The sequence below is a fragment of the Manis pentadactyla genome, chromosome 9 (assembly GCF_030020395.1).
Source record: "Manis pentadactyla isolate mManPen7 chromosome 9, mManPen7.hap1, whole genome shotgun sequence".
Taxonomy (NCBI): domain Eukaryota; kingdom Metazoa; phylum Chordata; class Mammalia; order Pholidota; family Manidae; genus Manis; species Manis pentadactyla.
In genome coordinates this window covers 37,320,020-37,341,418 of record NC_080027.1, presented here as the reverse complement: position 1 = coordinate 37,341,418, position 21,399 = coordinate 37,320,020, and the positions used below count along the sequence as shown (strand labels likewise).

The 21,399-nt window shown below is 56.5% G+C and overlaps 1 protein-coding gene across 1 annotated transcript in view; it reads left to right on the top strand.

Annotated features, from left to right (window-relative positions):
• MYO7A (myosin VIIA) overlaps positions 1-21,399 on the top strand; it is a 78,150-nt gene that overhangs the window by 37,689 nt on the left and 19,062 nt on the right. The window contains exons 15-32 of the mRNA XM_036895464.2: positions 599-705; positions 1,411-1,464; positions 5,722-5,859; positions 7,671-7,829; positions 8,264-8,356; positions 10,434-10,528; positions 11,227-11,337; positions 11,737-11,821; positions 12,351-12,569; positions 12,980-13,087; positions 13,933-14,142; positions 14,520-14,723; positions 14,979-15,155; positions 15,590-15,679; positions 17,066-17,193; positions 19,329-19,455; positions 20,130-20,249; positions 20,794-20,967. Of these exons, the coding sequence (XP_036751359.2) occupies positions 599-705; positions 1,411-1,464; positions 5,722-5,859; positions 7,671-7,829; positions 8,264-8,356; positions 10,434-10,528; positions 11,227-11,337; positions 11,737-11,821; positions 12,351-12,569; positions 12,980-13,087; positions 13,933-14,142; positions 14,520-14,723; positions 14,979-15,155; positions 15,590-15,679; positions 17,066-17,193; positions 19,329-19,455; positions 20,130-20,249; positions 20,794-20,967 (2,399 nt within the window). The remainder of the gene's footprint in view (positions 1-598; positions 706-1,410; positions 1,465-5,721; positions 5,860-7,670; positions 7,830-8,263; positions 8,357-10,433; positions 10,529-11,226; positions 11,338-11,736; positions 11,822-12,350; positions 12,570-12,979; positions 13,088-13,932; positions 14,143-14,519; positions 14,724-14,978; positions 15,156-15,589; positions 15,680-17,065; positions 17,194-19,328; positions 19,456-20,129; positions 20,250-20,793; positions 20,968-21,399) is intronic.

Below are 21,399 nucleotides of genomic sequence, written 5' to 3'. Positions count from 1 at the left end.
AGCCTTAACTCTGCCTGTAGCTTGCTGTGTGGTGTTAGACAAACTGCTTAGTTTCTGTGCACATGGCTTTTCCCCTTTGTGGGATGGGGAAGAGAATCCCTGTCCATCCCACTTATACAGGGGGACTGTGAGCACCAGTGCTGGGAGGATGCTGTGTAAAATGATGCTCTGTCCAATACAAAGTGGTTTACTTTATTTCCTTTACCATTAGCTCCTACCAGATCAACACACACTCTCTCCCAAGTGACATGCTGGCTTAAATACCTTCATTCAAAAGACTAAGGCTGGCATTTCAGGCATGGGTGGTTCAGTCAGAAGGTGGCCCTGCTCACTCCCGGGGACTGAGACCTCCTGCCCTTCTCTTTGAACAGGCCTGGGAGTTGGGGGCTCCCATTATGGCTCCGCCCCTCACTTTCTGTGTGGTCTTGGGCAAGCTGCTGATCTCTCTCAGGGTGTGTCCTCCGCGGTAAAGTGGATATGGTTGAACAAGGGGGATTTGGAGCCTCCTCCTGGCTCAGACATTGTGGATTTGGGGAGGGCCTGAGTCTTGTGAGGCAGGAGCAGCCAGAGAGGTGTGACTGGTCTTTGCCACTTCCAGGCTTTCTGGAGAAGAACCGGGACACCCTGCACGGGGACATCATCCAGCTGGTCCACTCCTCCAGGAACAAGTTCATCAAGCAGATCTTCCAGGCCGACGTCGCCATGGTAATGTCAGGGCAGGGTTTCCATCGGGCTGGGAAGGCCCACAGAAGCCAGGCTTGTGGCTAGGCTGCTCCTTGACCAACAGTTTCAGCTGAGCTCCTCTGGCTGCAGAGCTGGGACAGTGCTTTGCTGTGGTTCCTGGAGGGGCCTAGTAGCCTCCAAGAACCTCCCATCTGGTCCTTCTGTTTGTAACAACGGGGGGTGCAGGTGGGGTGCAAGGCCCAGAGAAGGGTCCCATGAGAGGTCACAGCAGAGCCTGATCAGGACTTGACTTACCATGGGGTCCGCCCCACCTCCATCAGCCGGTGGAGCACACCCGGCCTCGAGGACAGGGATGGGTGAGGGCACTCAGAGAAGCCGGCACAGAGGGCATAGTGCACCGACCCTGACCCCACGCAGCGGGGAGAGTTTCCTGCCCTCTACATTTCCTTTGTCCCTAGAGTGATAGTTAGTCTGGTGGACTTGTTTCCTGCAGGATTGGATGCCTTTTTACTTCATATTCTCCTTCTGTCTCATGGCTTCCTGGAGGGTGCATGGAGGGCAGAGCTGCTGTCCCCCAGTACCTGTCCGGGTGTCTGTGCTGCCCCAGCCCCAGGAGCACAGCCCTCTGCCCTGAGGGTCCCCCTCTCCCTGGATTTTGCCCTCCGTTTGCTGACCCACCACGTTCTCCTTGCCCCCGTCTCGCCCTGACTGTGGTTCCTGTTATAGTTTCTCTGTGGTTATTCATCGGGCACTCTCCGCCAGTCAGCAGCTTCTACGAAGGTAAAAGACCCCAGCCTGGGGCCGGAGGAGGCGGGAGAGGCGGGAATGGCCCTGGGGCTGGGCTGTGTCCTTGAGCCCAGCCCGGGCACTGAGGCTTGAGAAAAGGGCCAGCTTTTTCTCTTTTTTTGGAGTGTGCATTTCTGTGGAGTGGTGTGGAGTGGTTTTGTTTTTTATTTTTTGAGTTGTGTGTACTGTAGGCATCTCAGTTTCTTTAAGGAGGAAACTGAGTTCTAGAAAAAGAGGCAAAGCTCACCCAGCACACCCTGTGAACCAGGGGCAGAGTTGGGTCCTGAACCCATGCCTCCCAGAGTCCTCTGCTCCCAGAGGGTCTCTGAGGCACCAAGGCCTGCTCCTTCCGCCGGGCCCTGCTAACCTTTCTCTGTCAGATCCTGTGATAACCCTGCAGAGCGGGAGGGGAAGAGGTGTTTTCTGGGTTTTGCAGATAGGGGACTGAATCTCAGAGATGGGGGTGTGACTCCTGCCAAGTCACAGCCTCCTGGGAGTCCTCAGCCCCGGACCGCACTGGGCCCTTGGACAGCATCCCTGATGGGTCTGACCACCACCTCAGGTCCCGGCTCCCAAGGTGATCTAGGTCCCAAGTGTAGGTGCCCCTGAGCAGCAGCCTGGCTCTGCCGTCCCTTTTCTCTGCTCAGCCCTCAATTTCCTCTCTGCCTAATACTGACATCCTCCCACATTTGGTCTTAATGCTGAGTCCTCCTTTCCTCCTGCATGTCTGGCGTCCCCCTGCTGCCCAGGGCCTTTAGGTACTGAGACAGTTCTCAAAGCCATGGCAGCAGAGCAGGGCACCTGGCACATCAGGAGCAAGAAGTGTGAGTGGACAGTAGCCTCTGTCCTTGGCCCGTGGTTCAGCCCTGGTACCCCACCTCCCAGGCCAAGCCTCTAGCCCAGCTGGCTGACGAGGTGAATGTAAGGCCACTGCCCGGGGGTGGGGGTGCCCAGGCACCTGGAGCTCTGGCACCTGGCAGTCCCCACTCTGAAGCCCATAATTGCAGGGTCACAGCAATGATGACACAGGTGTGGCTCTGGGCTCAGGGATTTGACTCAGATCTGTGTCAGCAAGGTGCAGGGACTTGTCCAAGGTCACACACATGTGAGGGCTAAAGGGAGGCTTTTCAAGCCCCAGTTCTTTTTCACTGTACTTTGCTGTCTCCATAAGTGTTGCCTCTAGGAAAGAAAAAAAAATGCTTTGTTGCTGGAAACACGATAGCTCTGTTTCAGGCACAAGACAATCAGCTGGGTGAAGTGTAAGGTGCTCGGTCACAGCCTGGACGGTGTACTAGCTGACGAGCTTTCCTCAGGGTGGAAGTGCATACTGCCTCATTCCAGGGATATGAACCCCATCCTGCTCAGGTCCCCAGCCCCCAAATTTCCATCCTCTGGCTCTGTGTCTGCCTCACCCAGGGGACCCAGGCAGCCCCCCCCAGCCGTTGCTCTGGGGGGACCGGCCGAGCCACAAGGATGGCAGTTCTTCCAGGGCACTGAGCGCCCTGTTAATGTCTAACCCCAGTCACATGCCCAGGGGCCCTGAGTCCACAGGACACTTGTTCACTCTTCTTGCAGGTGGCTTCTCCTGCCCGCCACTTTCCAGCCCTGTTCACGTCACATCACATTCACATCACTCTCAGATGCCCTCCGTGGAGGCATTTAACATTGACTTTTGGACTTCTCACTTTTGCCTCTACCCCATCCCCCAAATGTCTGCATATCATCCCAGAAAACAGTGAACATCAGAAAGGACCACCTTCTCCCTCAATGAAATAAAGCCAAATCAGAAAGCCAGGGCTAGTGCCTGCAGCCCCATGGCCCCATGTCCTCATTCCTTTACTCTGTCACAAACACAGATTGAGTGCCTGTTCTGGGCCAGGCAGTGTCCTGCCTCCTGGGACAGAGGAGTGAACAAAACAACAAAATTTCTGTCCTCAGGGAACTTACTTTCTAGCCTCAGGGGGAAATGGTTAATAAGCAATTAAGTAAAATATATAGCATGTCAGATGGTGATACATGAAATGGGATACAATTCAGGAGGGAATGCTGGTGGTGGGGCTTTGCAGTTTTGAAAAAGGGCGATCAGGAAAGGCATTATGGAGAAGTTGATAAGGAGATGAAGAAGCCATCAGCACATGCATTCTGGAGGAAAAACATTGCAGGGAGAGGGAACAGCAGGGGCAAAGCCCTAAGGTGCTTTTAAGCCCTGAGGCCTGGTGCCTTGTAGGAAGAGCAAGGAGGCTGGACTGGCTGGAAGAGAGTGAACAAGGTGGTGGTGACGCTAGAGACAAATGGCCCAGAGTCCATGGGATGTTGTCGATCCTTACAAGGACCTTGGTGCTCATGCTGAGTGAACTGGGGAGCCACGGAGGGGTTTAAGTGGAGAAAAATGACTGGCTTTGTGTTTTAACAATCTCACGCAGGCTGCTCTGTCAGTAGTGAATGGAGGGTGGTGTGGAGCATGGGGACAGAGGCAGGGAGACCAGCTCAGAGGTTACCGCAATAATCTGAGAGCCAGGCTGGCAGCTTGGACAGGCTGATGATGGAGGAAGTGGTCAAAGGGGCAGATTATGGATCTCTTTCGGAGCCAATGACATATTAAATACGAGAGAAGAGGATTGGGGACAGTTCCTAGATTTTTGGCCTGAACAATTGGCAGGTGGACAATTGTTCTGGGAGCCCATGGACACCAGGAAGCAGCTCAGCACCACTCCAGTTCAGCAAAGTGGTGTTGATTGTTACTTGTGCTAGGCCCTGGAGCACAGTAGTAAAGAAGGCAGATCTGCCTGTCCTCATGGGGCTCACAGCCCAGCAGGGAAGACAGAAGTAATTCCAGCATGATGCTCAAAATCAAAGGGTGTGTCTGTGTGTGCGCCTGTGAGCTGGGTGTGTGTTGTATACGGCGTGTGTTTGTGTATTTGTGTGTGTGTGCTGTGTGTACGAGTTCTGTGTGTGTGGTGTGGGTGCTCGCGGCTGGGCCGCTAGTGCAGGCTGAGTACAGCCCAAGCTGGACAGCTCCCCCTGTAAGTTGGGGCATCCAGTGCTGCTGGGTCAGGGTGGGAGGCGGCCGCGGGCGCTGCAAACCTGACCTTCAGCCTGCCCCAGTGCAAATACTGCCACTTCCCTCAGCAAAATCTTAGAACATGTTCCAAATGAAGCTAAAATGGAAAACACAGCAAGTTTCAGAATAGCAAGTGTTGGCTGTTTCTCGGCAAGTTTCATTTCGGTCTGGGGCATATGGTCTAACTTTAGGGTGCCTTCAAGGCCTCTGCCTCCCCCAGGAAACCTCACACATCTACATCTGCATCCCTTGTTTTTGGTGCTGTAGCACATCAGAAAAATTCTCTCTCACTTAAAATGCTAACTAAATTCACTAATAAGAAAGTCTCCCTTAAGTGAAATCACCAAGAGAATGTACACCAAAATGTTTTGGAATCAAATATGGTCTCTGTCCAGTTTCTCAGTATCAGTCTGAGGCGTTCTGCTTCCTGTTTGCCGCTCGGCCCTCCCCAACACCCCCACCTCATTTCAGCCTGTTCTGAGGGGGAACCCCAACAAGGCAGGGAGGCGCAAGGGTGCTGGCCGGCTCACCCGGATGACAGCAGGTGGGGCTCAGAGCCTTCCAGCCCTGGGGCTGGGCGGGGGGATGGGGGAGGCCAGCTGTCGTCCGTCCGCCCAGCCTGCTGCTGGCCGCTGGTCCCACGGGGAGAGGAGAGGGCACGGGCATCGCACCCCCAACACACACAGGCTACCAGGTCACAGTCACTGAGACACTCCGTGCCCACCCTTGTCACAGCCCTGTCAGCTACATAGGTGGCACTGTTCCCACTTAGGAAACTGAGGCCCAATGCTGTTTAGTGACCCACCCAAGACCACACAACTAGGAGGTGATGGGAGCCGGGTCTGTACTTAGGTCTGTCTGGCCCATTTCTAGAGACGAGCCCAGCGTCCTGAACTGACCAAGTTCAGCTACTTATGTACTCCCAGGAAGGGAGGATAGAGACTCAGAGAGGGGCCGCCCCAGCCGGCACCCTGGGCTCCCCGGAGGAAGCTCCCGGGTGGGTGTGTCTGGGGTCCCGCCTCCAGCCCAGATCAGGCGGGTCACGGGAAACCCCCCATGCGGGGCCAGCCGGCTTCCCTGGGCGGCTCTCCCTCAGGCCTTGACCCCGCTGACCTCTCCTCCTGCTTCCCTTCCCGGAGGGCTGAGGGGCGCGGGTCAGCCCCTCCCATCGCTGTGGTCCGTCCCCCCAGGGCGCCGAGACCAGGAAGCGCTCGCCCACGCTAAGCAGCCAGTTCAAGCGGTCGCTGGAGCTGCTGATGCGCACGCTGGGTGCCTGCCAGCCCTTCTTTGTGCGCTGCATCAAGCCCAATGAGCTCAAGAAGCCCATGGTAGGTGGCCCTGGCCCGGGGGCCAGCGGGAACCAGCCTGGGGGTGGCAGAGAGCGGAAGGCGGCGCCAGAAGGGCTGGGGGGAGGGGCTGGGCAGAAGGAGACTTGCCCTCTAGGGAATGGCAGGGCATGTGGGGGGTCGCAGAACCAAGTCCAGATTTACTGGAAGCAGCAGGCACCCTGGAAAGATCCTGGATTCTGCAGTGGTCCCGATACAGGTTCAAATTCTGACTCCACCACTTTCAGACCACTGACTACAGACAAGGCACTTGATCCTCTCATGCCTCAGGCTACTCACTGATCGAAAGGAGACTGATCATACCTACCCCGTGGGCGTATTCCACACATAATGCATGCTGACTGCCTGGTGCCCAGAAGCCGCTGAGTAAACGGCAGCCTTGGTTTGCCCTGGCTTCGACTTTGAAAGCCTTTCACTTTTAGTCAGGCAACTCCTTCTTGAAGCCTTCCCGGATTCCTCTGACTAGTTGGGAATGTTAGCACTTTTGACTCTGCTGAATAACATTTATTGGGCTCTTTCTGTGTGCCCAGCATAGGCCAGATTTTCTTCACAGCTCCATTCAATCTTCCCAGCAGTCCGTGAGGGAGGGACCATTAGGGCCCCGCATGTGAGGTGAGGATTGGAGGCTCAGAGACGTTCAAGGACCTGAGGCTGCAGACCCAGGAGCCTGGGGGGCCCCTCACTCGGAGGGGGCCATCGTCTTGCAGGGCTCTGGGGGATGTTGTTTACCACAGGCCTTTCCCAGAGGCCCAGGGGGAAGCTGGGGCCAAGGGGCCTGGGGAGGGATGGAAGGCAGCAGCAGGCCAGGGAAAGTGCCTGGAGGGAGAGGAAACAGGTGGCGGAAGCCAGCCTGCCTGTGTGCTGGCCCTGCCCCTGCCCCCTGCCTGGAAACAGTCCCTGGAGTGGGCGGGCCAGTCCCCCTGGGGCTCAGGATGGGTCTGCAGGGCTCCTGCACAGGCCCCCTCTGAGGCAGGAGGTCCGTGGGGAACGCGGTCAAGGCCCTGCCAGGACAGTTGGGTACGGTCTCTTCTGCTCTCAGATGCCTCCAGAACCTTCTCTGGGCCCAGACCTGAGCATCTGTGGCCTGGACCTTAGCAGCAGGAACTCCTCACTGGTCTGCCTCCCCACCCACCTCCTGTCTCACTTCTTCAGCACCCCTTTCCTCTGCTGTGAGGGGCTCCCAGATGGTCACTCTCTGCTAGCCCTTCTGAGGCCCTCTGGGGTCAGCCTTGCCTTGCTGCCATCACAGAAATGACTTTGTGCCAATTAGAAAAATGTGTCTCTTCCTTAAGTCACTCTACTGTCAGCAGCCAGAAAGTTGTCAGAGTAACTACCAATCTACCACGACTAACATGAAGGGTGCCCCCTGGGGTTGTGAAAGGCACCCACCCCCTGCACACCTGTAGTCTTGGTATGAATTACCTCCTCAATTCATGTAAAGTGTCCCACATGTCCTGTGCTTTCAGGCTTCTACACCTTTGCACATGCTCACCCTGCTCTGCCAGGGTGAGGGCAAAGACCGCTTCCTCCATGAAGCCCCCTTGAGATGTCTCAAGGGGAATTGAGCTGTTTTTCCTCTGTACTTCCAAAGCGTATGGCTCACTCCATGTGAGGGTCTCATTTCATGCTGCTGTGTGGGTTTAAACTACAGATCTGAGTTCAGTCCTGCCTTCGCCACCCATCTGTGTGGCCCTGGCCTCTCTGGGCCTTTGTTGGGGTGGAAAAATGCATAGCAGGGCTGTGTTCCCAGCAGAAGCCTCCAATGCTGACACCCTCGGCTCTGTGCCCGGCAGCTGTTCGACCGGCACCTGTGTGTGCGCCAGCTGCGGTACTCGGGGATGATGGAGACCATCCGAATCCGCAGAGCCGGCTACCCCATCCGCTACAGCTTTGTAGAGTTTGTGGAGCGGTACCGTGTGCTGCTGCCTGGCGTGAAGCCAGCCTACAAGCAGGTATAGGGCTGGGGACACAGTGGGAGGGTCCCAGCTCTGGACTGGGCAAGGACCCCAGTTTTCTCATTGGGACGGTGTGCTGGGTATGACAGCAACTCAGCCACCTCAGGTAAGCTAGGAAAACTGGGGTCAAGCAGTGAGGTGCGTCAGAGGGCTTTGATCGCCACTCTCAGCTGGCATGGACTTCACACGTGTGGTAAAATGGGTGAGACCAGGGCTGCCATGTGGGCCCTGGATGTTAGATGTGGGAGAGGGTTTTGCAAGCAACTGGCTAAGCAAAGGAGAAAATTGAGGGTCAGAGAAGGCAGGACCTGGCCAGGGTCACACAGTGAGTCAGGGACAGAGCTGGAGCAAGAGTCCTGCCTCGCAGCCTTGGGAGGGGCACTCAGGCGGCCTCACAGGTAGGGCTGCCCATTCCCTTGTGCACCCTCCAGGGTGACCTTCGGGGGACTTGCCAGCGCATGGCTGAAGCTGTGCTGGGAACCCACGATGACTGGCAGATTGGCAAGACCAAGATCTTCCTGAAGGTGAGCAAAGCCTCTGTCTCTGGGGCCCTGTGAAGTCCCTGTTATGGTGGGGATGGGGCCCCAGGGGGCCTCCACAGAGGAGATGCAGCATTAGGGTGGGGGCAGTGTGATCATCCTGCCCTGCTGTGATAGGAGGATGGGCTGCAGGATAAGGCTTCCTCAGTTGGCGTGGAAATTGGCATTGAGACCGTCTGTGAGCTGGAGTGAGACTGGGGTAGGAGAGGAAAGCCGAAGGCCACAGGCAGCCCCCCAGGAAGGCCTGGATTCAATTCTGACTCCTTGGTTGTCCGCCCTGGGACTTTGGGCAGGTCACCAGCCCTTTCTGAGCCCTATTTTCCCATCTGTATAATGAGATGGGGGTAGTTCTTGAGTATATCTAGGTCTCTTCCTGTGGCTTCCTGCCAGGCAGAGTTCGTCCCAGGCTGTGGTCGCTGTGTGTGCCCCTTGCCCTGTGAGGCCTGTTCCCACACCCTCCCTGAGCAGGCCTCTGGAGCTCTCTGGCTCACTGCAGCCTGGGCAGGAATCTGAAGAGTGAGTAGGGCCCGGAGCAGGAAGCTGGGCCCGGGGAGTCCTGGCCTCGAAGGGAAGGTTGTTAGAAGTTGGCGGTGGTGGAGCAGCTGCAGCAGGGACAGCGTGAGCTCCCGGCGTCCGGCTTCCCCATTTCCATTTCTGCTGTACAAGATTTCTGGCTGTCCTGGGTGAGAGGCGTGGTGGGGCTCTTTCTCTGTATGGGTGTGGGGCCTGGCCAGTCCAGGACAGCTGGGGGGAAGGAAGGAAGGAAGGAAGGAGTCAGCCCTGAGCTGGAGGCAGTGCTGGTGTCTAGTCTAATTCTTCCCTGGCGGAGGTGCCACGGGCCAGTCCCTTCATCTCTCTGAGCCTTCCTGTCCTCTTTGGAAAAACTGTGTCGAACGTTCCCCTGCCTGTGCATCTTACAACTGCCATCTATGTGCTAGGTCCTGAGTGGGCCACTTTTGCCCATGATCTCCTTTAGTCCTCACAGCAGCCCTGTGAGGTAGGATTACTATGTCCATTTCATCAGCTCAGAAGTGAGTGGCCCAAGGTCAGGTGCTGACCTAGAGAGGGGAGTGGGGCTTCTAGCCTGGACTGGTCTGGCCCTTAGCCCACGTGGGTAAGGGAGGACAGGCATGCAGCACAAGAGCTCCAGGGAACATCACTGTCCCCATCCCTACCTCCATGGCTCTAAAGAAATGGGTCACGGTGTTGAGAGCCCAAATGTCCACTCCTCATTCATTCAGAGAGCCTTGGCTAAGCAGCCCCTCTGTGCCTGGCCCTGTCCACAAGTGATGTGGTCTGTAATTACCTGATGGATGTGGCTTCCCCAGGAGACTCAGCCTCCCCAGGGCAGGGCTCCTGCCTGCCCGGCTCACTGTGGCCCACCTCAGCACCTGGCATAGTGCTTGTTCATGAAGACAGTCCGTTCATATTCACTGAACTAATGATGAAGTTTTGTCTTAACTGCAGTGAAGGTTGGGAGCTCGGGTGAGGAGGAGAGGCCTGAAGAAGTCAGTAGGGCATGGATCAGGGAGGGCCTGAGTGCCAGGGTAGAGGACCAGGCTTGCCCCTGGGGGCCCCAGGTGTGACTATAAGGTCACCATCAGATCTGTGCTTCAGGAGGGTCTTTCCTCAGGACGAGGCCAGAAGGGAAGCATCAGAGGCCAGGAGACTGGTTAAGAGGCTGCCAAGATCTTGGAGAGAAATGACAGGGGTCTGGTCCAGGCAGGGGCTGAAGTAACAGAGACCTAGAAGAGCAGGGGCCTGGGGGCTTGGGCAGAGGCGGCCGTAGGGATGGGGCCAGTATGTGTGCATGTAGGGCCCGCTGACCTGTCCAGTCCAGTTAGGCTCCTCCTCCCATTTGTCCCACCCGGGCCTCTGAGAAACAGCCACAACCCTCGTCTGGACTTGTGGCTGTGGGAGGTCTGTGGGGCCCAGCTGAGCCCTAGGCCCGGGCGTCAAGTGAAGGAAGAGAGGGCCTACGTAGAGCAGCCCAGCCCGGGACTGAGCTGGTGGCCCTGTGGAGACCCTGGTGGGGACACTAGTCAGGGGCTCTACCCTCCAGGACCACCATGACATGCTGTTAGAGGTAGAGCGGGACAAGGCCATCACCGACAGAGTCATCCTCCTCCAGAAGGTCATCCGGGGCTTCAAAGACAGGTATGTGTGGGACCGGTTTCTCCCCTCCTCCTTCCACACATGGATGCGTGTGTGTGTGCTTGGCTCATCCCTGTTCCGCCCATGAACACGAGGAGTGTACATGCCCACCCACGGGTACACACAGAGAAACAAGCACACCCATGCACAGAATGCACACATGCTCATTCAGACACTGATGAACACAGATATAATTTACACAAACCTATCCATGCCCTGCACAGCCAATAACATAGCACACTCAGCTACATACAAGCATATGCACAGATACATGAGGCACACACCCGTGGACACTCGGGTGTCTCAGATGCCTGATGAAGTTTCCCAAAGTGGAAATTTGAGATTTTATAAATTACAGAGTATGTCCCATATACCACATAAGGGACATGTGTACAGCTGTGACAATTCACAAATGGACAGGGCTGACTCTGGGGTGTAATTCAGTCTCCACATAATCCTGAACAGAAACCTGCCCCTTTTACAGTTTATGTGGCCATGCCCTCCCTCTCTCCATCTATCCATCTCTCCATCCATCCTTCCATCAGTTCTTCTGTCTGTTCAGCCAGCCAGCCAGCCAGCTTTCTGTTCGTATGTCCATCCACCTTCCCATCCCTCCACAGTGGCTCACTTGCTCATGTGTGCATCCGGCACTGTCCCACTGGCTCGCTCACACACTGACATACCCATCCTTCTCCCATCAGGCACCTGCTGTTCGTGTGGTCTCTGTCCTCTGTCAGGTCAAAGGTGACTGTCATCCTACAGAAGCTGCCAGGCATATGCAGGGGACAGCATTGCACTCACAGTCGGAAGATGTAGGCTCTAGTCCCAACCTGGAGTCTCAGTTTCCTCATCCCAAAAGTGGGGCCTTAGAAAGTAATAAATGATGTTCACAGTGTTCAAAGCTTTTATTTTTAATCTTTTATATTATTTAATTTACTTATATATTCATTCAGTAAACACCTTCTGAATACCTATCTTAGTGGGCTTGTGTGACAAGGCTGTGAGGCAGGAAGGGCAGGTATTATTCTATCCATTTGATAGAAAAGGGCACTGGGGAGTAAGGAGGTTATATCCCTTTGCCCAAGGTTATATGGCTGCAGGTGCACACCTGGGACTCAGCCTTGCTCTCTGATTTCAAACCCCACAGTACCCGGCTGCCTCTGGTTCATTTCTGTGCTCTAAGACCCTCCTGTTTCATGCTGCTGTTCCAGGTCCAACTTCCTAAAGCTGAAGAATGCTGCCACGCTGATCCAGAGGCATTGGCGGGGCCACAAGTGCAGGAGGAACTACGGGCTGGTGAGCCTCCCAAGGGGGCTGCTCCTTGCCCCATGAGGCCTTTGGACCCAGCCCCATTGCCATAGCAGCAGGATGTACCTGTGCCCAGGGCCTCCTGCCACTGCCCCATCCAGCCCAAAGTCCAAGCCTGGCTCTACGGCTTTCCCCATCCCGTCAGCAAAGTCTGTTGCTTTTGTTCTGAAAGGTTTTGGTCATGAGCACCTGCGTCATAAGAGACCTTGGGGGAGGCTGGGAACAGGTGTGCTACATGGACCTCTGCAACTTACTGGGATGGACTTGGAGCCAGGGAGACAGGAAGGAGACTAGCTTCTGATCTAAGGATGGGATACTCATCCCGGGGGAAGCCCAGGCCACTCCTTAGGAAACTTTCGTCTGAGAGGAGACAGAGCTTAATACTGGAAGTCCTAGACAAAGAAGACAGAGCTGTGCCTCCGGGGCATGCTGGTCAGAGAGGGGAGCCCGTGGTCATGGCGCACCATGCGCAGGGTTCGCGTGGGGGTGGCCAGCTGAGCGGGTGCTCTCATTGCAGATGCGGCTGGGCTTCCTGCGGCTGCAGGCCCTGCACCGCTCCCAGAAGCTGCACCGCCAGTATCGCCTGGCCCGCCGGTGCATCATACAGTTCCAGGCCCACTGCCGTGCCTACCTGGTGCGTAAGGCCTTCCGCCACCGCCTGTGGGCCGTGCTCACCGTGCAGGCCTACGCCCGGGGCATGATCGCCCGCAGGCTGCACCGGCGCCTCAGGGCTGAGGTGAGGGCTCCTGAGTCCACAGCACCCATAGCTCCGAGCCCCACGGGGGATGCATCCACTGAAGTGCTGCTTCACCTCAGGCAGACAGATCCCCCTGTTTGCTGAGGCTTTGGGAAGAGACCTAGGGTTATGCCTCCTCTGAGGAAGTCCAGGGTCATTTCCATCCTCCCAGCCAAGGGCAGGGCTGGGGCCCCAGGGCACTCTTGTGAATCTTTGGAAGCCTAGGCAAACCCTGGTTTGCGGATCAGCGATGTCTCCAATCTGCTGTGTGACCTGGAGCATTTCTCAAGTGCCTTAGTTTCTCTATCTGCCAAATGATTTGGCAGTTAGGGTCAAGTGGGGTAGAGCTGGTGGGAAGTACTGTGACAGCTACACACGGTTCTGTGCTCACCCACTGCCCCTTCCCTTAGTACTTGCGGCGCCTGGAGGCCGAGAAAATGCGGCTAGCGGAGGAGGAGAAGCTCCGGAAGGAGATGAGCGCTAAGAAAGCCAAGGAGGAGGCCGAACGCAAGCATCAGGTGAGCTGAAACCAGCCCAGCACCTCAGATATCCGTTCACTGGTTCAACAGCTTCACCCACCTCTGACTGTTCATCATCCTTGCACACAACCTTCCTTCCTTCGTGCATGGGGTGCCTGGTCTGTGCCAGGCCAAAGGACAGAGGGCTGCGGCTCCAAAGTAAAAGGAGCCATCCCCTGAGCAGCGCCTTTTCTAGCTGCAGGTTAACACCCAGGTGAAAAGGCTGAGCCAGGGCGGAGCACCCAATATGGGAGCCCCAGCCAGGTGTGGCTACTGAGCACTTGGAATGGCAAGTGTAAAATGCACACTAGGTTTTGAAGACAGGAAGGAAAAAAAGGCATATAAAATATCTCAGTACAATTTTTAAAATATTAATTACATGTTAAGATAATATTTTGGAAATACTGGGTTAAATAAAGTACATTAGTAAAATCACACCCATTTCTTTTCACTGTTTTAAATGTAGCCACTACATACATGGCTTGGGTTATATTTCTACTGGATGGGGCTACTCTAGAGCCTCAACCCAGCAGCTCTGGGATTCTGGGTTGGCCCAGCTGGAAGGCATGAGCCGACTTCCGGGAGGAGGTCGCTTCCAACTGGGACCTGAGGGGCGGGTGGAGTTACTGTCTGGGATTGTCAAGAAGCTTCTCTGTGGCCCAACAGTAGGCATCTGTGAGGGGCACCGCCCAGGATGGAGAAGCCCAAGGCTCGGCCCTTCCCAGTGTCAGGAGGGTCCAGATGGAGTTGGGACTGAGTCCCAGGGGCTACAGGCACTCTCTTGGGCTCCTCAAGCAGGGCTTGGCCCCTGAGACTGTCTCCTCTGAACCAACCCAACCTCCCAGGAGCGCCTGGCCCAATTGGCCCGTGAGGATGCGGAGCGGGAGCTGAAGGAGAAGGAGGAGGCTCGGCGGAAGAAGGAGCTCCTAGAGCAGATGGAGAGGGCCCGCCATGAGCCCATCAATCACTCAGACATGGTGGACAAGATGTTTGGCTTCCTGGGGACTTCAGGTGGCCTGCCAGGCCAGGAGGGCCAAGCACCTAGTGGCTTTGAGGTACCAGCTTGGAGCCAGGGGCTGGGGACAGGCCTTAGTGTCGTGGCCCTCTATTTTCTTGCACTTTGCATTAAAGTATACCTAGATTTAAAGACATCCACCTGGTCCCCTCTGAGCAGAGGGCAGTCCCAGGCCCTGTGCAGCCACCAGCTTACTGTGTGACCTTGGACTAGTACTGTTCCTCTCCAGGATTATTCACAAAGTTTTATGCATTCATTTATTGAGAAACTACCATGCGCCAGGCTCTATTTGGGTAGCAACAAGATGACACAGACCTACCCTCATGGAGGAAGAGGTGGCCCCCTGGGGACAGGTTGGTGGCTGCAGCCCAGCCCCAGGTCAGCCCCCATGGCCAGGAACCCTTCTTGCGTCCTCAGGACCTGGAGCGCGGGCGGAGGGAGATGGTGGAGGAGGACTTGGATGCAGCCCTGCCCCTGCCCGATGAGGACGAGGAGGATCTCTCAGAGTATAAATTCGCCAAGTTCGCTGCCACCTACTTCCAGGGCACGACCACACACACATACACGCGGCGGCCACTCAAGCAGCCGCTGCTGTACCATGACGATGAGGGCAACCAGTTGGTGAGGGCCAGGGCTGTGCCAGCAGTGTGGGTGCTGAGGTGGTGGGTGCTGGTGGGCAGGGACCAGGCCGGGACTTCATCCTGGCACCCAGTCCGGGGCCAGGCCGCACAGGCAAGATCCTGAGGCACAGCAGTACCGTGCTCAGCTCTGCGGCCCTCTGGGACTCTCCATCCCTCTCTCAAGGCCCCAGGTTACTTTGCGGGCTTCAGCAGTGCCTGCGTCTGGGCTGCCTGACAGGTGCGGCTCTGCCCCCAGGCAGCCCTGGCCGTCTGGATCACTATCCTCCGGTTCATGGGCGACCTCCCTGAGCCCAAGTACCACACGGCCATGAGTGATGGCAGTGAGAAGATCCCTGTGATGACCAAGATTTATGAGACCCTGGGCAAGAAGACGTACAAGAGGGAGCTGCAGGCCCTGCAGGGCGAAGGGGAGGTGAGGCCCAGGTCCCTCCCCAGCTGGTGCAGCAGGCCGCCTGGCCTCCCCGGCCTCCTGGGCCCCTGCTCTCCTCTGTGTGCTGATCGGTGGAACAAATGTGTGCACACTTCACGAACTGGGAGTGCTAAGGTGACTGATGAGGCCACACAGCAGTGCGGATGGACTTGCAGTCAGAGCCAGCACCCCTGTCAGCTCGCTGGGAGGTGCTGGGCAGTTACTGCACTTTTCTGAGTCTCTGCTTTCCCATCAGTCACTTGGCTGGTGGGGGCAGGAGCGGAGCCGGCGTGGGGGAAGAGGAGGTGGCAACTTGGGGTACAGGTCATAAACGTTATGTGGAGATGAGGCAGTCCTCCAGCCATAGCCCCATTTTCAGTGCTCTTGGCATTACATGGGGCCCCGTCACTTGCTGCTGAGCCCCTTTTGTCCCGCAGGCCCAGCTCCCCGAAGGGCAGAAGAAGAGTAGCGTGAGGCACAAGCTGGTGCACTTGACGCTGAAGAAGAAGTCCAAGCTGACAGAGGAGGTGAGAGCAGACCCCTCAGGAGAGAGAGAGAGGCTGCCTCAGGAGGCCCAGCAGGAGCAGGGCTGAGCTCGGGACCCATGGGGAGCGGAACGGGAGTGGACACTGCCTATGCGGAGGGTCCCCAGCTGGACAGCATGGACAGTGAGGGGCAACGGGTGCGAGCAAGAGGGTGGTGAGCTCACACTAGGGCCGGTGGCAGGGAGGAGGCTTCCCATGGGAGGGGACCCGAGAGCTGGGGAGGGTTGGAGTGGCAGACGGTGAGGGGGAGGACATGCCTGCCAGGGCATGGGCCCACTGCACTGGATCCAAGGACCTTTCAGGCACCGAGAACTTCTGTGGGCTAAGAGTGCCCAAAGGGCATTAACACTATGAACTTTTCTAACTCATTCATTCAGTCACCTTGCCTTTTCTGAGTACCGCCCTGGCCCTCTGCTCCAGGATTTTTCAGACTGGGTGAGCAGACAGACTCAAACCAGGGCATTTATAGTGCAGGGGACTGGCTCCCCATACCTCTAATTTGTATACACCAGTCCCTCTGCTTAAAATTCCTCCTTCCTCTTCTCTGCCTGGGAGTCACCTCCTCCAGGAAGCCTACCCAGACCCCTCTATAGCCAAGTCAGGCTCCTCCTTGGGGCTCCCACAGGTTGCTTTGTCTCTGCCCTGTCCTGTTCTCCATCTGAGGCTCAAATCCAGTCTGGCAGCCACGTAGCCCCAGATTTGAATCCTGGCCCTGTCGTTAAGTATCCGAGGGATCTGGGGGAGAAAATACCCACTAGTGGATTCCTGGGAGGATGGTGCAAGGCAATGGCTATGGGAAATGTGAGGCATCTGCAGGGGCACGCTCCTGCCTCTCACTCACTCTGCGTCTCTGGGCTGAGCGCCAGGCTGGCGTGGGCTCTCTGGGGGCAAGGAGGGAAATGCACCTGTAAGAGCCCAGCCTAAGGCTGCTCACACAGGGGTCTGGGCACTGGAGATGGGGGATGGTGACTGGGTGGCTGGATCCTGGGGTGTGTTCTGGGCATCAGAGTGTGGGGTCCACCCGGGAGAGACAGGGGTCCCACCAGGAGCCAGAGGAGCAGGCCCCTGTCCTGGCTGAAAGGACTTCCCTGGAGGAGGGGGTGGGAGCTGATGCCCAGGAGGCTGCACAGGAGCCTTATCCCCAGAAGTGGGTGGCAGCAGGCCAGTGCCCTCCAGCTGTGTGCACTAGTCATTGGTCCAACATCTGTTCTGCCCAGGGTGGGGGTTCTGACAGGGCTGGGGGTATGACAATGGTGGGAGCCAGGTCTTCTGGCTGCCCTCAGGATTCTATCTCTGGGGTGGTGGCACACTGAGGCATGGGGCAGGACCCCTCACGTCATCTGCCCTTGTCTCCTCCCTCTGGCCCAGGTGACCAAGCGGCTACACGATGGGGAGTCCATGGTGCAGGGCAACAGCATGCTGGAGGACCGGCCCACCTCGAACCTGGAGAAGCTGCACTTCATCATTGGCAATGGCATCCTCCGGCCAGCACTCCGGTCGGTGTCTGAGGGGCGGGGGTGCAGGGAGGGCCGCTGGTGGGGAGGCACCCCACAGCTGTTGGAGCATGGCTCTGAAAGGTTTTGTGCTGTGTCACCGTAGCAACAGATTAAGCCAAACAGGCCTGGATTTAGCTCTGCAGCTAGCTAGTTGTGTGACCTCAGATAAAGTTATTTCATCTCTGTAAGCTTCAGTTTCTTCATCTATAAAGGGAAAATAATAATAATAGTACCTACCTCATAGGTTTGTGGGCCAATAAAACTGGAAAGTATGTAACACAGGGCCTACACAGTAGGCACTCATAAATGGGAGCTATTATTATTATTTGACATGCATTTTCTGCTTTAACTGCACCCCAGCCAGCTCACCTTCAGTGTACCCAGCTCAGGCCCATCGGCAGGGTTAGTGTGCTGAGCCCTGGGAATCCTGCAGTGCCCGAGGAGAGGCCTCTGTTCAGGTCCCTGGGGTGCTGGGGAGATGGGATGAGTCACCAGGAACCACTAAGGAATCAACTCAGTTGGATCAGTGGAGGGAAAACAGGACTTTTCTGAGAACTCTGTTCTGCACAGGATGGTCAGTTTGAACTGACCCTGTGACCTTGTGTATCCTGGTTGGGAGGACAGCAGATGGAGTGGGGGCAGGGGAGTTGAGCCCCATTTTACCAATGGGAAAACTGAGGTCCAGAGAGGGGAGGAGACTTACCCAGGAGTCACCAGCTGCCCAGACCTCCTGCCCTCCAGCCAAGCCTCCTTTCAGTGCTTCCCAAGGCCAGTTACCACCTCACCAGAGATGGTCATAGAGCCTGTGGGCCTCCCGCTGCCAGGAAGACAAGGGAGCCACCCAGTGTGTTTAAGGAACAAGTGTTTGCCTCCCAATTATCTCACCAGTCAGACCTAAAATTGTCACTTCTGGAGAATACAATGCCAGGAGCCCTGGACCAAGAGTCAGAAGGCTGGAGTGTTGACTCCCTGAGGGACCACAGGGACCCGCCCTTTTCTAAAAAAGGCCTCCCTCTCCCCATCAGTAAAGCTAATGGGATCAGGGGCTCCCAGCTGCAGGGGATAAAGTTTTCACTGGTCTGTAACAAAATGGGAAAAATAAGGCTGTTCCTAAAACTAAATTTGATTTATTTAAAGGACTGTCCTTTGTTCTAAGATTTTACCCTTCCTGCGTTTGGATATTAAAATTACCTTTGTTTTATGAACTGATTGTGATATAGGTTGTACCTGTAGTGTGCTTTAAATGTCCTTATTTGTCCTAACAAAAAGTTAGCAACCTCAGAATTTGTTTTGAAGTTGCCCTGGTCCATGAATTCTCAAAACAGAGGCCCTGAATTAGAGGATCCCTCCTTCCTGCTCAGGCCTGCCCTTCTGAGCTGGTAGAGCAGCAGGGAGTGCCCCCTGGTGGCCATCCCCCCATCGTGGGTTCTGCCTTTGGTCCCGGGCAGACAAGCAGGTCCGAACAGCAGCGGCTAGCATTTATTGAGGGTTTACCATGGTAGGTGCTGTATGAGCTTGGCTCATTTTTCTTTACAGAAATCCTGTAAGGAAGGTGCTATCATTTGCCTTTAAAATGAAAACAAAAAAAGCTATTTCATTGCTTTAATCTGATAACAAAATTATTACATGGCCATTTAAATATTCAAACGTTACAGAAATACGAGAAACTCAAAGTCCATATACATTCCATCTCCCAGACAAACTCCCCAGGTGTTTCTGCTGTTCTGTTCTGCCAGTTGCCTTTAGTAGAAATTGCCCCTGCTGCGTGGCTCAGGGAAGTGAATCCACCTCCCAGGTCTCCCAGCTGGTGAGGCATGAGGCAGTGGGGAGCCTGTGCTTCTTGTCACAGTGGTCACCTGCGGCTGAGGGGGGTGGGATGCTCACCGCCTCCTGGGTCACGTGCCCCCAGCCTCGGGTCTGCTTGGGTCAGGAACGTGCTCAGTGCCTCATGAGCCTGCCTCCAAAGAGAGACCTCTTCACTGGCTCCCTGGAGCCCTGGGCTCCCCACCTGGCCCCACTCCTGAGTGGCCTTAGGCAAATGGGGGAGGACAGCATATTATGCTCCACCCGCCACTGGGAGGCCCAGGGCCATTCCTCTGAGGCAGGCCCCCTCCCCTGCTGCCCTGCCTGCCTAGGGATGAGATCTACTGCCAGATCAGCAAGCAGCTCACTCACAATCCCTCCAAGAGCAGCTACGCGCGGGGCTGGATCCTCGTGTCTCTCTGCGTGGGCTGCTTCGCCCCCTCTGAGAAGTTCCTTAAGGTAGGGGAGGTGCCTGGCCTTGAGGGGGGACGGGCTTGGAGGGGAGAGAGCAAGGGGAGGAAGCTCAGAGGGGTTTAGTCATGAGGCCCTGCCAGGGTCACCTCCTCTCAGGCCCCATGGCCTCCCACCGCCCATCTTTCTTGGCCCCCGTCCTGGGCTCCAGGCTTTCAGTGTAGACCCCCTCAGCCCCATTTTATTTACAAGGAAACTGAGTTTGACAGCAGCATCTCTGGGACTCTCCACATACTGATTTGGAGCAGACCCTTTAGTTCATCTCAGGCCACCTGCTTGACTGTTTCTCAGTGCCAGGCGCTGGGACACCGGCACAGCAGGTGGCCAGCCCCTCGGTCACAGATGCGAGGAGTTCGCCTAGTCAGGAGTCAGGGAGGCGGGCCTCGGAGGAAGAGGAGCAGTTAAGGGAGGTGCAGGGGGTCTGTGTGGGGTGAGGCAGGAGGCCAGCTTATGGTGGCCATGTTGCCCACCTGAGGCAGGTGGATGTGGTCCTGGGGGCGGCAGCAAGCCGTGGACAGCAGAGGGGTGTGGGCAGAATGCCTCGAGCAGCAGGTCCTGAGTGTGGGTAGAGGGACCCGAGGCAGGAGACTTGGGGAGGCTCTTCTGCTGGTCCAGGTCAGGGAGGCTGGAGCGGGGCCCCTCAGCCAGTCCTCTGTCTGCAGTACCTGCGGAACTTCATCCACGGGGGGCCGCCTGGCTACGCTCCATACTGTGAGGAGCGGCTCAGGAGGACCTTCGTCAATGGGACACGCACACAGCCACCCAGCTGGCTGGAACTGCAGGTGCGCCCCGGCCCCACCCAGTGGGGGGTGGGGGGGTGTATCCAGTGCACTCCAGGTACCTGGAAACATTCCCTGCTTTGGGAGCCTGTGGTTCCACCAGCACCTACCCCCAAGTTCTGGAATCCAGGCCTGCTGGAATAGGAGAGCCCCCGGTGTGGCTGACTGACTCCCATCTGCTTGGGCCGATGGCTTGAGCAGGGGGTTCCTGTGTTTGAATGGCTTCATCTGCACCATGGCCACAGTGACTCTGATTTCACGGGGCCCTGTGATGTCTGTGTGATGTGAGGGCAGAGCCCCTGGCCTGTGGCCATGGCCCACCTCCCAGCCGTGGAGCCCCAGCTCAGGGACCCTATGGGCCCTATCAGGGTGGGGAGCATCATGTCTGGGTACCTGTGACCAGTGATGGGCAATGTCCTGGGGGAATGCTGAGGCCCAGGGGCTCTGGGACAAGTCAGGCCTGTAGGGAGCAGGAGCTGGGAGCCCAGAGGGAGTGAGCTGGTCTGAAGTGAAAGGATTCCCACAAACCCTCTTCTGCCACTTTCAGGCCACCAAGTCCAAGAAGCCCATCATGTTGCCCGTGACATTCATGGACGGGACCACCAAAACCCTGCTGACAGACTCGGCGACCACGGCTAAGGAGCTCTGCAATGCGCTGGCTGACAAGATCTCGCTCAAGGACCGCTTTGGGTTTTCCCTCTACATTGCCCTGTTTGATAAGGTATGGCGGCCCCAAAGCACCACCTCCTGGCAGCACGGGGCAGGGATGGCTCCCATCCACTGCTGCCACCTCCTGGCTCAGGTGACCTCATGCAGTTACTTCCAGGGCAGCTGTTGCCTCTGTAGCCAGTAGTAACCCTGGCTCTGCCCAGCTTGTTAGGATTGTGGAGAGCTCTTAAGCACCTAAAGAAAAAACATCTGAAACCCAGAGCTTATTTCAGCCATATGTGCCTAGGCCAAGTCATCCTCCCCTGGTCCAGGGGAAGAACATGGCAGAGACAGCCTGGAGGGGCACACAGACACTCGGCTCTCTGTGATTCAATTTTCTCATTTGCAAATGGGAATCCAGTTCTTTACCAGGTTGCTGTGGCATTTTCTTCTCACTTGCTAGTGACCACCTGAGTGTCAGGTACATTGTGGCTGGAGCCTTCTC